At 43.8% G+C, this 12,448-nt stretch overlaps 1 protein-coding gene across 2 annotated transcripts in view; it reads left to right on the top strand.

The window, feature by feature from the left end:
- Positions 1 to 12,448, top strand: part of kat14 (lysine acetyltransferase 14) — a 44,089-nt gene that overhangs the window by 22,098 nt on the left and 9,543 nt on the right. Inside the window, exons 6-7 of one of the 2 annotated variants that reach the window (XM_073051556.1) lie at positions 4,763 to 5,328; positions 8,286 to 8,419. In XM_073051556.1, the coding sequence (XP_072907657.1) occupies positions 4,763 to 5,328; positions 8,286 to 8,419 (700 nt within the window). The remainder of the gene's footprint in view (positions 1 to 4,762; positions 5,329 to 8,285; positions 8,420 to 12,448) is intronic. The other variant, XM_073051557.1, reaches the window with a different exon arrangement.

A 12,448-nucleotide genomic window follows, 5' to 3' on the forward strand; every position in this document is an offset into this window, starting at 1 on the left:
GAGAAAGAAATCTGAAAATGCTGGAAATACTCAGCCGTTTGGGAAGGTCCTGGGGATAGAGAATAAGAATTAGTTTTTAAATCACTGGACTTTCATTGTCCTGAAATATTAACTTATTTTCATATGTGCTGTCTGCTCTACTGCATATTTATATTTTCATATATATTTTATTGTTGCCATTTTATTAGATACCTCTGGTATCTAATAAAGTGGCCACTGAATGTATATTCATGGTCTTCTGCTGTAGCCCATCCACTTCAAGGTTCGACATGTAATGTGTTGAGAGATGCTCTTCTACACACCACTGTTGTAACACTATGGTTATTTGAGTTATTGTTGCCTTCCTGTCAGCTTGAATCAGTCTGGCCATTCTTCTGACCTCTCATTAAAAAAGCATTTTCGCCCACAGAACTACTGTTTACTGGATTTTTTTGTTGTTGTTTTCTTGCACTATTCTCTGTAAACTCTAGAGACCATTGTGCGTGAAAATCCCAGGAGATAAGCATAAGCATTTTCTGAGATACTCAAACAATTTCTATTAAATCTCCCACTATCTATCCAGCACTGAAGGATGTGGATACTATACAGAAAGTGCAGAGGAGATTTACAAGGATGTTGCCTGAATTGGAGGGTGTACCTTATGAGAATAGGTTGAGTGTACTTGGCCTTTTCTCCTTGGAGTGACGGAGGATGAGCAGTGACCTGATAGAGGTGTACAAGATGATGAGGGGCATTGATCATGTGGATAGTCAGAGGCTTTTTCCCAGGGCTGAAATGGTTAACATGAGGTGGCATAGTTATAAGGTGCTTGGGAATGGGTACCGAGTGAATGTCAGGGGTAAGTTTCTCACAGAGAGTGGTGGGTGCGTGGAATGCACTGCCTGTGGCGGTGGTGGAAGCGGATACAATAGGGTCTTTTAAGAGCCTCTTAGCTCTTACCCCTGTACACGGAGCTTAGAAAAATAGAGGCTATATGCTAGGGAAATTCTAGGTTACGTGATCAGCCCAACATTGTGGGCCGAAAGGCCTGTAATGTGCTGTAGATTTCTGTGTTCTATTAAATGCTTCCAAAGACGTGTGCCTCAAATAGCCTCTGACAACCAAATCCAGCTCCTGGCCTTCACGTGTGGCTTAGCTACTAAGCCCGGCGGAACTGTTTCTACTGACAGGAGAAGGGGCAAAGGAGGATTACTGGTGCCTTAAAACAGCTGTGGTTGGTAGCTCATCCAGGAGAAGGAAAACTCTGATCTCAAACCTCTGCTGCCTTGAGGCTATACCCACTCATGGGAAAGCCTTTGGGAGTAAACCCCAAGGGAAAAATCTGGAGCTGGAGTCCCAAGGCAGTCCTACATTGAGTTCAATGCCGACTGGCAACTCCTGTGATGCTGCTGGTACCAAACTATATCGGTCTCTGCCGTTCCTTTGGGTTCATCAGATGCAGGCCGAGGGGGGAGCTTGCTACCCTGTTGTACTGCCCAAGCTTGCATATCTAGACAGCTAGGATGCAATATCCATGGTCAACTCTGACCGACGGAGGCCCTAACCTCATCTCTCAAACCACTCCGTCTGGCACCAACAATTATTCCACAGTCAAAGTCACTTAGATCACATTTCTTCCCCTCTCTCATGTTTGGTCTGAGCATCAACTGAACTTCTTGACCATGTATGCAGACTTGTATGCATTGAGTTGCTGCCACATAATTAGCTGATTAGATATTTGCATTAACGAGCAGGCATACAGGTATACCTAATAAAGTGGCCACTGAGTATATCTTGTTAGGACACTGAAGGAGACCATGTAGCCCATCTAGTCTATGCCTGTTTGCAGAGCAGTTCATTCCCCAACCACCACCCCGACTCCCAACTGATTTTCTCGGCAACCTGTTCCCATTTTATTCTCTGTAACTTAGTTGCCAGTTAAGCAAAGAAGGGCACTTCTTTCGGAAGTGGAGGAAACCAGGGCTAAACTCTCATTCAGTGACAGCACAGAAATCAGGATTGAACCCAAGTCCTTGGAGCTGAGAGGCAGCTGATCTGGTTGTGGAAAGTTAACTTCATTACTTTATGTAAATGTTTTCTTTGTAACCACAGCTAGAGATTGTTAACAATCTTGCACTTTACGCTAGCCACACTGAGTTTAAATTCTAAATGTACTCATTAACTATGCAATTCTTGCAGACTCTCTCTGCTGGTTTATGGATACAAGAGAGACTACAGATGCTAGAAGTCTGGAGCAGAATGCTGGGCCAGGCACATCTGTGGCGGGAAATGAACAGTCGACCTTCATCTCCAGTACCTCTCCCCCCTTTCTTGATCTCTCTGACACATTATCTTCCAACATCTTTTACAAACCCACTGACTTCCACAATTACCTTGACTTCAGTTCTTCCCATCTTTTCTCTTGCAAGGATGCTATTCCCTTCTCTCAGTTCCTGTCTCCTCTGCATCTGTATCATGATGAGGCTTTCCATTTCAGGTCACCCAAGATATCAACCTTTTCTCAGAAAACAAGGTTTCCCCTCAACTGCTATCAATGCAGCTTTCACCCACTTCTCTTCCATTTCCTGCACATCTGTCCTCACTCCATTCCCCTTTCCCCATCCATTATAACAGGGACAGGATTCCCTTTATCCTCCCTACTACCCCACCAGGTTCCAACACATCATTCTCCACAATTTCTGTCATCTCCAGTCAGATCTCGCCACCAGCTACATCGTCCCCTCTCCTCTCTGCTTTCCACAGGAATCACTCTCTGTGACTCCCTCATCCATTTGTCCCTCCTCATCGATCCCTTCCTGGCACTTATCCCTGCAACAGTAATAAGTGCTGTACCTGCTCCTTCACCTCTTCCCTCACCACCATTCACGCTCCAAATAGACATTCCAGATGGGGTAGCACTTTACATGTGAATCCATTGGGGCCCTTCAATGTATGTAGCGCTCCTGGTGTAGCCTTCTCCATAGATCGTGCTCCGCTCCTTCTGCCCACCCTTTTATTCTGGCTTCTATCCTCTTCCTTTCCAGTCCTGATGAAGGGTCTTGGCCTGAAACATTGACTGTTAATTCCTCTCCATAGATGCTGCCTGACCTGCTGAGTTCCCCCAGCATTTTGTGTGTGTTGTTCTGCTGGTTTGTGTTAGTTGTTTGTGTGGTCTATCACCACACCGACTGCAACTTTACACACTGAGGTGCCTTGTTGGGCTGCTGCCACAGATGCTGTTAGCCAGGCAGGTTAGTTATTGGCAAATCTGCAACAAAAATCAATGAATGACCTGGCTGGCAGGAGTATTTGGAAGAAGCTTCTTTCCCTCTGCCATCTGATTCCTAAACAGACATTGAACCCATGAACACTACCTCACTTTTTTTCCATATTATTTCTGTTTTGCACTATTTTTAATCTAACTATTTAATATACACATATATATTTACTGTAAGTGATTTACTTATTTTTTTCTTTCTATATTATCACGTATTGCATTGTACTGTTGCTGCTAAGTTAACAAATCTCACGATACACACCAGTAATAATAAACCTGATTCAAATTCTGAGGTATGAGGGTAAGAGAAATGGGAAAGAAATAGGTGGAGATGGTCATGTTTGAGCTTGAGACTAACATAAGAGGCAAACATCATTTAAATATATTTGGAAGGGTCAAAAGAGATTAGAACTAATGATGAACATCATGAACAATTAGTAGATTATCTTAAAAAACCCAGCTCAGGAAGGAAATCTGTCCTTCTTACTTGATGTGACCTATCACATGTTAGACTTGAGCATTGAGACCAAGAGACTTCATTGCAAATTACTCAGCAGGTCCTGATAAAGGTCTCCACTCAAAATGTCGACACTCGTTTTGCTTCCACAGATGTTGCATGAGGGATGTGAAATAAATACAGGCGTTGCTGTGGGCATCACATCTTGTAAATGAGTAAATGGAGTGGAGCCTATAGGGTAGCTGGCACGGAGATACAACTGAATTTGTGTTTCTAGTATTCCCTTTTTTCATTGAGAATTCAATTTGAAAAGTTAGTTATTAGAACGTAGAACACTACAGCACAATGCAGGCTCTTCGGTCCATGATGCCAACCTTATACCTACTCTAACTCTTCCAATCTACAGAGCTCTCCATTTTTCTATCGGCCTTGTGCCTATCTAAGAGTTTCTTAATTGTCGCTAATGTATCTGCTTCTACAATCACCCCTGACACCCCATCCATCACTCTTAGTGTGAAAAATAAACTTACCTCAGACATCCACCTACGTATACTTCCTTCCAACCTTAAAATTATGCCCTGTAGTATCAGCCATTTCCGTCTCTAGCTCTAGCCATTCACTTGATCTTCATCTTGTACACTTATCACCTTGTACACTTCTATCAAGTCACCTCTCATCCTCCTTTGCGCCAAAGTGAAAAACCCTACCTCACACACCGTATCTCCATAGGATGTGCTGTCCAATCCAGGCAGCATCCTGGTAAATCTGTTCTGCACCCTCTCTAAAGCTTCCACATCCTTCTTATAATGAGGTGGGCCAGAGCTAAACGCAATATTCCAAATGTGGCCTCATCAGAGTTTTATAGAGTTGTAACATTACCTCACAGTTCTTGAACTCAGTCCTCCAACTAATGAAGTCCAACACGCCATTTGCCTTCTTAACAACTCTGTCAGCTGGCATGGCAAAATAAAGTAGAGATATAAACAAGATTTAATGTAATGAAATTAAGTTTTATTTTGGAAGCCAGTTTCTTTTCTTCTTTCCTTCAGATGATGAAGAGGGAGATCCGGATGGCGTCATTGACCCTGGGATAGAGTACATACCACCTCCCAGCATGGTCAGCAGCGCAGTGATTGTAGGCAGGAAGAAAGTAAAGGTACATGAGCAAATCAAGCGTGAAGCTGAGGAGGATGAAGACAGAGATGAGAAAATGGAAGATGACACCGAAGAACCCGAGCATGGCATTGAGTTGTCCCAAACTAGGGCTCATGAGAGGAAAAAAGTCCAGATGGAGAGGGTTGTGCAGCCGCCTGTTCCCAAATATACAGCCCTCAGTTTGTACGATGAGCGACTGCTGCTCCGAAGGCTGGAATCGTGCCCTCACGCATTAGCCTTGAGCGTTGAGGCCAAAAGACTCCGTCGCAAATTACTTGTGAGACAAGCCAAAAGGGAAAGGGGTTTGCCCCTCTTTGACCTGGATCGAGCTGTTGAAGCTGCTGTTTCACTGGTTGGTGAGGTGTATGGAGCCAAGGAAGGTAACTGTAATGGGATACCTATGGGCACTGGGACCTTCCGGACTACCAGTCATGACTTTCGGATTCTGGACCGGTATCAGGTGAGTGTGATCACAAACATTGTGCCTATTGATTCTTCAGATGTCAGTAGTTTAGAGTCTGATTGTTTAATATCAGTATCAGTCCCTGACTTGGGGATGGCAGGAGAAGGGGAAATGCACTGAGATCATGATTATTCATCCCATTTGCCTCTCTCACCAGACTGGTGTCAGGAGAGACCAACTTTTTTCAGTATCAGATCCCTGACTTTGAGGAAGGCTAGTTGAATTGCTGTGGGCCACTTTGTCTGCTTCAAGAGAACATTTCAAGATCAGCATTTTCCATCTTCAAGTTTATTGTCATGGGCATTCATGTATACATGCCTTGCAAATTAACTTTTTGCAGCATCAGCACAGTAAATTATAAACACAATAATCACAAATTACATAAGCTTAAATTAACATTTTAAATTATGCATAACTTACATGACACCAAAAAACAAAACATTTTGGCAGTGTAAGTTGAGGGCAATATTGTCTGAGTTAGAATTAGGGTTTTTCTATGTTAGGCTGATTTAGCAGTTGAATCTGGTGACGAATTGGCGAAGGGGGGAGGGTTTCAGATTTCTCGATCATTGGCATCTCTTCGGGGAAAACTATGACATGTACAGATTGAATTTGAGGAGGACCAATATCCTTGAGGGCAAGTTTACTAGAGCCTTTGGTGAGAGTTTAAACTAATTTGACATGGGGTGGGAAACTTGAGTGATAGGGCAAAGGATGGGGCAGTTGGTGCACAGGTAGATACAGCATTTAGAGAGACTTTGAGGAAGGATAGGCAGTTGATAGGACAAAATTGCAGTTGGATGGATTGAAGTGTGTTTATTTTAATGCAAGAAGCATCAAGAAGTAGGGTGATGAACAGAGCATCGGTCAGTACATGGAACTATGACATTTATGACTTGGCCGTCACGAGGACAGGAATAGCTGCTGTTCTGGGGTTTAGATGTTTTGGGTATATTGGTTGCTAATGCAAACAACACATTTCACTGAAAGTTTTGAAGTGCATGTGATAAATAAATCTGCATCTGAATGTATGAAGGGGACGTGCATTCCCATTGCTTTGCCCATTTTGAGTGTGCCACCATCAACAGTATATCTGTTCCCTATGAACCTAATACATTTTTTGCACAATTTGAGCAGAAGGGGATTGGAATGTCACTGTCCACTTCGACAGCCTCCAATGCACCTAAACCCGCAGTCACCGCTACAGGTGTAAGATCAGTCTTCCAGGGAGTGAAGGCATAGAAAGCATCTGGCTGTATGGTGTCCCTGGCTGAATAATATCCCCATCATCCTCAGATCCTGTGCAGATCAGCTGGCAGGGGTACTGGCAGACACTTTTAACCTTTTCCCTGTTTCAATCTAAGGTTCCTACCTGGTTAAAAAGATTACTATTAGTCTGTTTCCTAAGAAAAACTGTGCTTTAATGATAACTGCTTGGTACCTCTGACATCCACTAGCGTGAAGTCCTTCGAGAGGCTGGCCATGGCACACATTAACCCCATCCTCTCAGACAACCTCGGCTGACTGCAACCCACCTGTTGCGGAAACAGGTTTACAGTGGATGCCCAGCACTCATCTCTGGAGCATCTAGACAGTAGACACTGACGTTAGACTATTGCTTATTGACGACAGCACTGCTTTCAATAGTAGAATTGCAAGAAAACTCGTCTCCAAACTCCTAGACCTGGAACTCAACACTCCCTTTACAATTGGGCCCTTGTCTTCCTGACCTACAGACTTCAAGCAATACAGATAGGAAGCAACACCTCCTCTACATTATCCTCAACGTTGTTGCTCCACACCCTCAGCCCCCCACTCTTATTTCCTATACACTTATGACTGTGTAACCAGGTTCTGCTCTAACTCTATCTACACATTTCTATATTGCATCACTGTAGTGGGCTGGATCTCAAAGATGATGAGTTGGAATATGGGAAGATGATAAATGAGCCTAGTGACCTGGACTCGTGACATCTTCTCCCTCTGGGCAAAACAAAAGAGCTGATCATTAACTTCAGGAGGTGGGGCAGTGCACGTGCTCCTGTTTATATCAACGTTGCTGTGCTCAAGAGATTGAGAGCCTCATTTTCCTAGCAGTGAACATCACAAGCAGTCTATCCTGGTTCAACCACTTAGTTACCAAGGCCAAGAAAACTCACCAGCACCCCTACTTCCTCAAGAGGTGGAAAACCTTTGGCATGTCTCACTGACCCTCACCATTTTTTATTGATGCACCATAGAAAACATCCTATCAGGTTTGGTTTGGTAACTCAGAGACTAGAGATTCTTAAGATGCTGAGAGTCCAGAGCAACACACACAAAATGATGGAGGAACTCAGCAGGTCAGGCAGCATCTGTGGATGGGAATAAATGGTTGAGACTCCATCCTGAGCTGATGAAGAATGGAATAAATGAGAGTGATGTAGAGTCATACACTAGTTAAGGTTCTCCTACCAGGATATAGTTTTCCTCGTCCTCTCAAATTCAGTTGTAAACTGATTGGGGAACAGTAGGAAGTAAATTATCAGAGGGTTTTGTTTTCCCCCACAACACTTACCTGTTGGGATTCCTGCTCATGCTCCTGTCGAGGAGGTATTACCTTGTCCTGGGGTGCAGATTTTCATGAACGCTGTTTCTGTGAATTCCTTCAAACGACATTCCTTGTAATTTGGATAGTGAGTCCTTTCAGCATAGTCTAAACCTTTGTACTTCCAAATAGAATGTGTAGTCATCCTCCATCTCCAACATTTCCCACCCCAAGGGGTACTGGAATGCTAAAGCAGCAATCTGGCTGATGTCAACAAACTCATTTCAGTTCTGGGAGCTTATGATCAATCAGTAGGGCAATTTTCGTTGAACCTGCAGTCAAAGAGTTGGTAAAGGCAAGAGTGGTGTGATTTAGGGGATTGCGGAGGTTACTGTTTGGTTTTATTTATGGTGGTTACTCTGTGCAGATACCTTTATCTCACACAAAGGGATACCAAGAGCAAAGGATAAAGTTCTTGCATCGACTGACTGGATCGGGAGACCTGAGAAACCAATGTATTGTCAGTCCATATACATCACGGGTGCTCAAGCCATATATCAGGTAACACTTTCTCCTATACTGCAGTGATTCATCCGTTCCTTTTATGGAGAGGTACTGGAGGCTGCTCCACTTCGAGTTTTTATTAATCCTCATTAAAAATTAAAATTCATTAATGTGGTATCATAGGGCTGAATCTGAATAGAACTTATGTAGCAAAGCAGGGAGTGGGAATGGTGCATTGGAAAACTGGACATAGCTACCTCCTGTATCTAGTAAAGTGGCCACTGAGTTTAGTTTGTGGTCTGCTGCTGCTGTAACCCATCCACTTCTAGATTCGACATATTGTGCATTCAGAGATGCACACTGCTGTTGTAATGTGTGTTTATTTGAGTTACTGTTGCCTTCCTGTCAGCTTGAACCACTCAGGCCTCTCATTAACAAGGTATTTTCCCACAGAACTCTGCTCACTGAATTTCTTTTTTGTTTTTCGCACCATTCTATGTAAGCTCTAGAGCAGGGATTCCCAACCTGGGATCCACAGACCTCTTGGTTACTGGTAGGGGTCCATGGCATAGAAAAGGTTGGGAACCCCTACTCTAGAGACTGTTGTACCTGAAAACTCCAGATCAGCAGATTCTGAGATGCTCCTCCCTGTATCTCTTCGTGCCCTGACCAATCAAGAATCTGTCAACCACTGCCTTAAACATTCATAAAGACTTTGCCTCCCAAGCTGTTTGTGACAAAGAATTCCACAGATTCACCACTCTCTGGCTAAAGAATTTCCTCCTCCATTCTGAGGCTGTGTCCTCTGGTCTTAGACTCTCCTACCATAGGAAACATCCCCTACACATCTACTCTATCAAGGCCTTTCACCATTTGAAAGGTTTCAAATAGGTCACCCCTCATTTTTCTGAATTCCAGTGAATGTAGACCCAAAGCCATCAAACACTCATCATATTCAATCCTGGAATCATTCTCGTGAGCCTCCTTTGAACCCTCTCTAGTTTCAGCACATCCTTTCTAAGATAAGGGGCCCAAAACTGCTCACAATACTCCAAGTGAGGCCTTACCAGTGCTTTATAAAGTCTCAGCATAACATCGGTGCTTTTATAATCCAGTCCTCTTGAAATGAATGCTAACATTGCATTTACTTTCCTCACCACAGGAACTCAACCTGCAAATTAACCTTTAGTTAATCTGGCACATGGACTCCGAAGTCCCTTTGCACCTCAGATTTTTGTACTGTGTCACCATTTAGAAAATAGTCAACCCATCCATCATACTGCTGGTGTCTTCCAGAGTGAAGACTGATGCAAAATGCTTATTCAGTTCATTTGCCATTTTGTTGCTCCCGACTACTACCTCTCCAGCATCATTTTCCAGCAGTCCAATATCTTGCCTCTCTTTTACACTTTATGGATCTGAAGAAAATTTTGATATCCTCTTTAATATTATTGGCTAGCATACTTTCATATTCCATATTCATATTGGCTTTTTTTGTATTCCTTTGGTTTCTAAAAGCCTCCTAATCCTCTAAATTCCCACTAATGTTTGCTCTATATTATGCCTTCTCTTTGGCTTTTATGTTGTGTTTGACTTCTCTTGTTAGCCATGTTTTTCTTTAGAGGTATTCCTTTAGAATACCTCTTTGGGATGTCTGTCTCCTGTGCCTTCTGAATTGTTTCCTGAGATTCCAGCCGTTGCTGCTCTGCTGTCATTCCTGCCAGTGTTCTTTGCCAGTCAATTCTGGCCAACTCCTCACTCATGCCTCTAATTCCCTTTACTCCACCGTAGTTCTGATACATCTGACTTTAGCTTCTCTTTCTCAAATCTCAGGGTAAATACAACCATGTTACAATCACTGGCCCCTAATGGTTCTTTTACTGTAGCTCTCTAATCAATTCTGGTTCATTGCACAACACCCAATCCAGAATAGCTGATCCCCTAGTGAGCTCAACAAAGAGCTACTCTAAAACGCTATCTTGTAGGCACTCTAGAAACTCCTCCTCCTGGGATCCTGCACTGACCTGATTTTCTCAATCTACCTAAATATTGAAAACCCCCATGAAATTTTGTAACATTTCCCTTTTGGCATGTATTTTCTATCTGCTCTTGTAATTTGTAGGCCACATCCTCACAACTCTAGAGGTCCTGCCCTTTAACTTTGCACCTAACTCCCTGAAGTCCCTCTGCAGACCCTTGTCACTTGCCCTACCCATGTCTATAACTTCCCACTAAGAATGCCGAGGACTCAATCTGAAATATCCTGGATCCTGGCACCCAGGAGGCAACATACCATCCAGCAATCTCTTTTTTGCCTACAGAACCTCCTTTCTGTTCCTCTAACTAACAAATCCCTTATCACTGCAGCCTGCCTCTTCTCCCCCCCCTTCCTTTCAGAGTCACAGAACCAAGCTCAGTGCCAGAGGCCTGACTACTGTGATTTTCCTCTGTTAATTCATCTCCTCCCCCCCCCCCCCCCCCCCAAACGATAGTATTCAAGGTGATATATCTGTTGTTGACGTGGATGACTACAGGAGTACTTTGCACTGGCTCCTTAACCCCTTTCCACTTCTTGACTGTCACTCAGTTTCCTGTGCCCTGCACCTTAGGTGTAACTACCTCTCTATATGTCCCCTTCACCCCTTCAGCCTCCTGAATGATCGGAATTCATTCAGTTCCAGCTCCATCTCCTTAACATGGTGTGTTAGAAGCTGCAGCTGAATGCACTTTTTGCATCTGTAGTCTTCAGGGACACTGGAAGTCTCCCTGCCTTCCTATATCCTGCCAGAGGACATATCACTATTCTATCTGTCATCCCTACAGTCCTAGCTGAGCAGATTTAAAGGCAAGGAAAGAACACTTCACCACGAGCTTTTCTTTCCTCTGGCTGAAGCCTCTCTTTGTTAAAGCCTCGAAGAGCTAAAGCCTCAAGATGACCCCTCTAACTCTGTCCACTCAAATAATGGCTGCTGCACTTGCTCCGCCTTGCTTTAATTTGCTCTTGCTAATCAATCCCAAACACTGCTTGGTCACTGGTCAAAGCTTTTTTCATTGTAGTGACCCGCTGATGCCTTTTGTACTCAGGTAGTGGATGTGACTGAAGTCCCCTCCTCACAAAACTTCCAATGTCCGGATTGGCCATTGTTCAAAATTCTTTCTTGATCAGGATTTCTCCTTTAACAACACCCCTGGACTTTGAGGGCCGTGGGTTAAGTTTCTTGGGAAGTCAACCGATGGGTAACCAACTGTTGGCTAATGCAACAAGACTACAATATAAATATACGCTGTTCAATAAGACAAATAAGCTTTTCACTGTATCTTGATAGACGTGTCAATAATAAATCAATACCACTGAGATGGAATATGCCCAGGTGCCACAATTTAGAATCATTTCTAGGCTATTATAATGATGGCAATCTCTGATTGGAGGAACACATGGAAAAACCAAGACAGTTCTCTTTGGAACAGAAAAATTAGGGGATGATCAAATAAAAGATCTGATAAGAATGAGCTTTTTTATAGAACAGTAAAGGCAAAATGATGATGAAGAATTTCTTCAGCCAAAGAGTGGTGTATCTGTGGAATTTGTTGCCACAGACGGCTGTGGAGGCCAAATCATTGGGTATATTTTGTTATGACCTCGGCCCCCTCCTTTGTGAGAATCGCAAGAGCCCTAGTCAAGGGGGGGTCAACTGACCCAAGAGGGGGAGAGACGTGCTGAATAGACACGGGAAATGGGAGAGAGAGAGGGAGACGTGCGGAAGACCATGTTCTCCCGAGAAGCAGAATAAAGGCGACATTGACTATTGTCTCATGGAGACCACGTGAAAAGCCCTCGGGCAAAGTGGGCTGGTTGAGAGAGAGATCGCATCACCTGCAACCTGATTGACACCTGCGATCCCGTGAAGAAGTATAAAGGAGGGTCTGAGGGGGGGGACAACCCTCAGACGCACCAAGGAGACACCAAGGACGCACGATACCGATTCCCGTGGGAGCAGGAAGCCAAATTTTGAATCTGTGGCTAGAACCAATGGAAGACCGCTTTTAACTAACAACGGGGAAGCCTGCTCCCCTGATTCCAAGGAT

This window comes from Hemitrygon akajei, chromosome 7, assembly GCF_048418815.1.
Source record: "Hemitrygon akajei chromosome 7, sHemAka1.3, whole genome shotgun sequence".
NCBI classification, from domain to species: Eukaryota; Metazoa; Chordata; class Chondrichthyes; order Myliobatiformes; family Dasyatidae; genus Hemitrygon; species Hemitrygon akajei.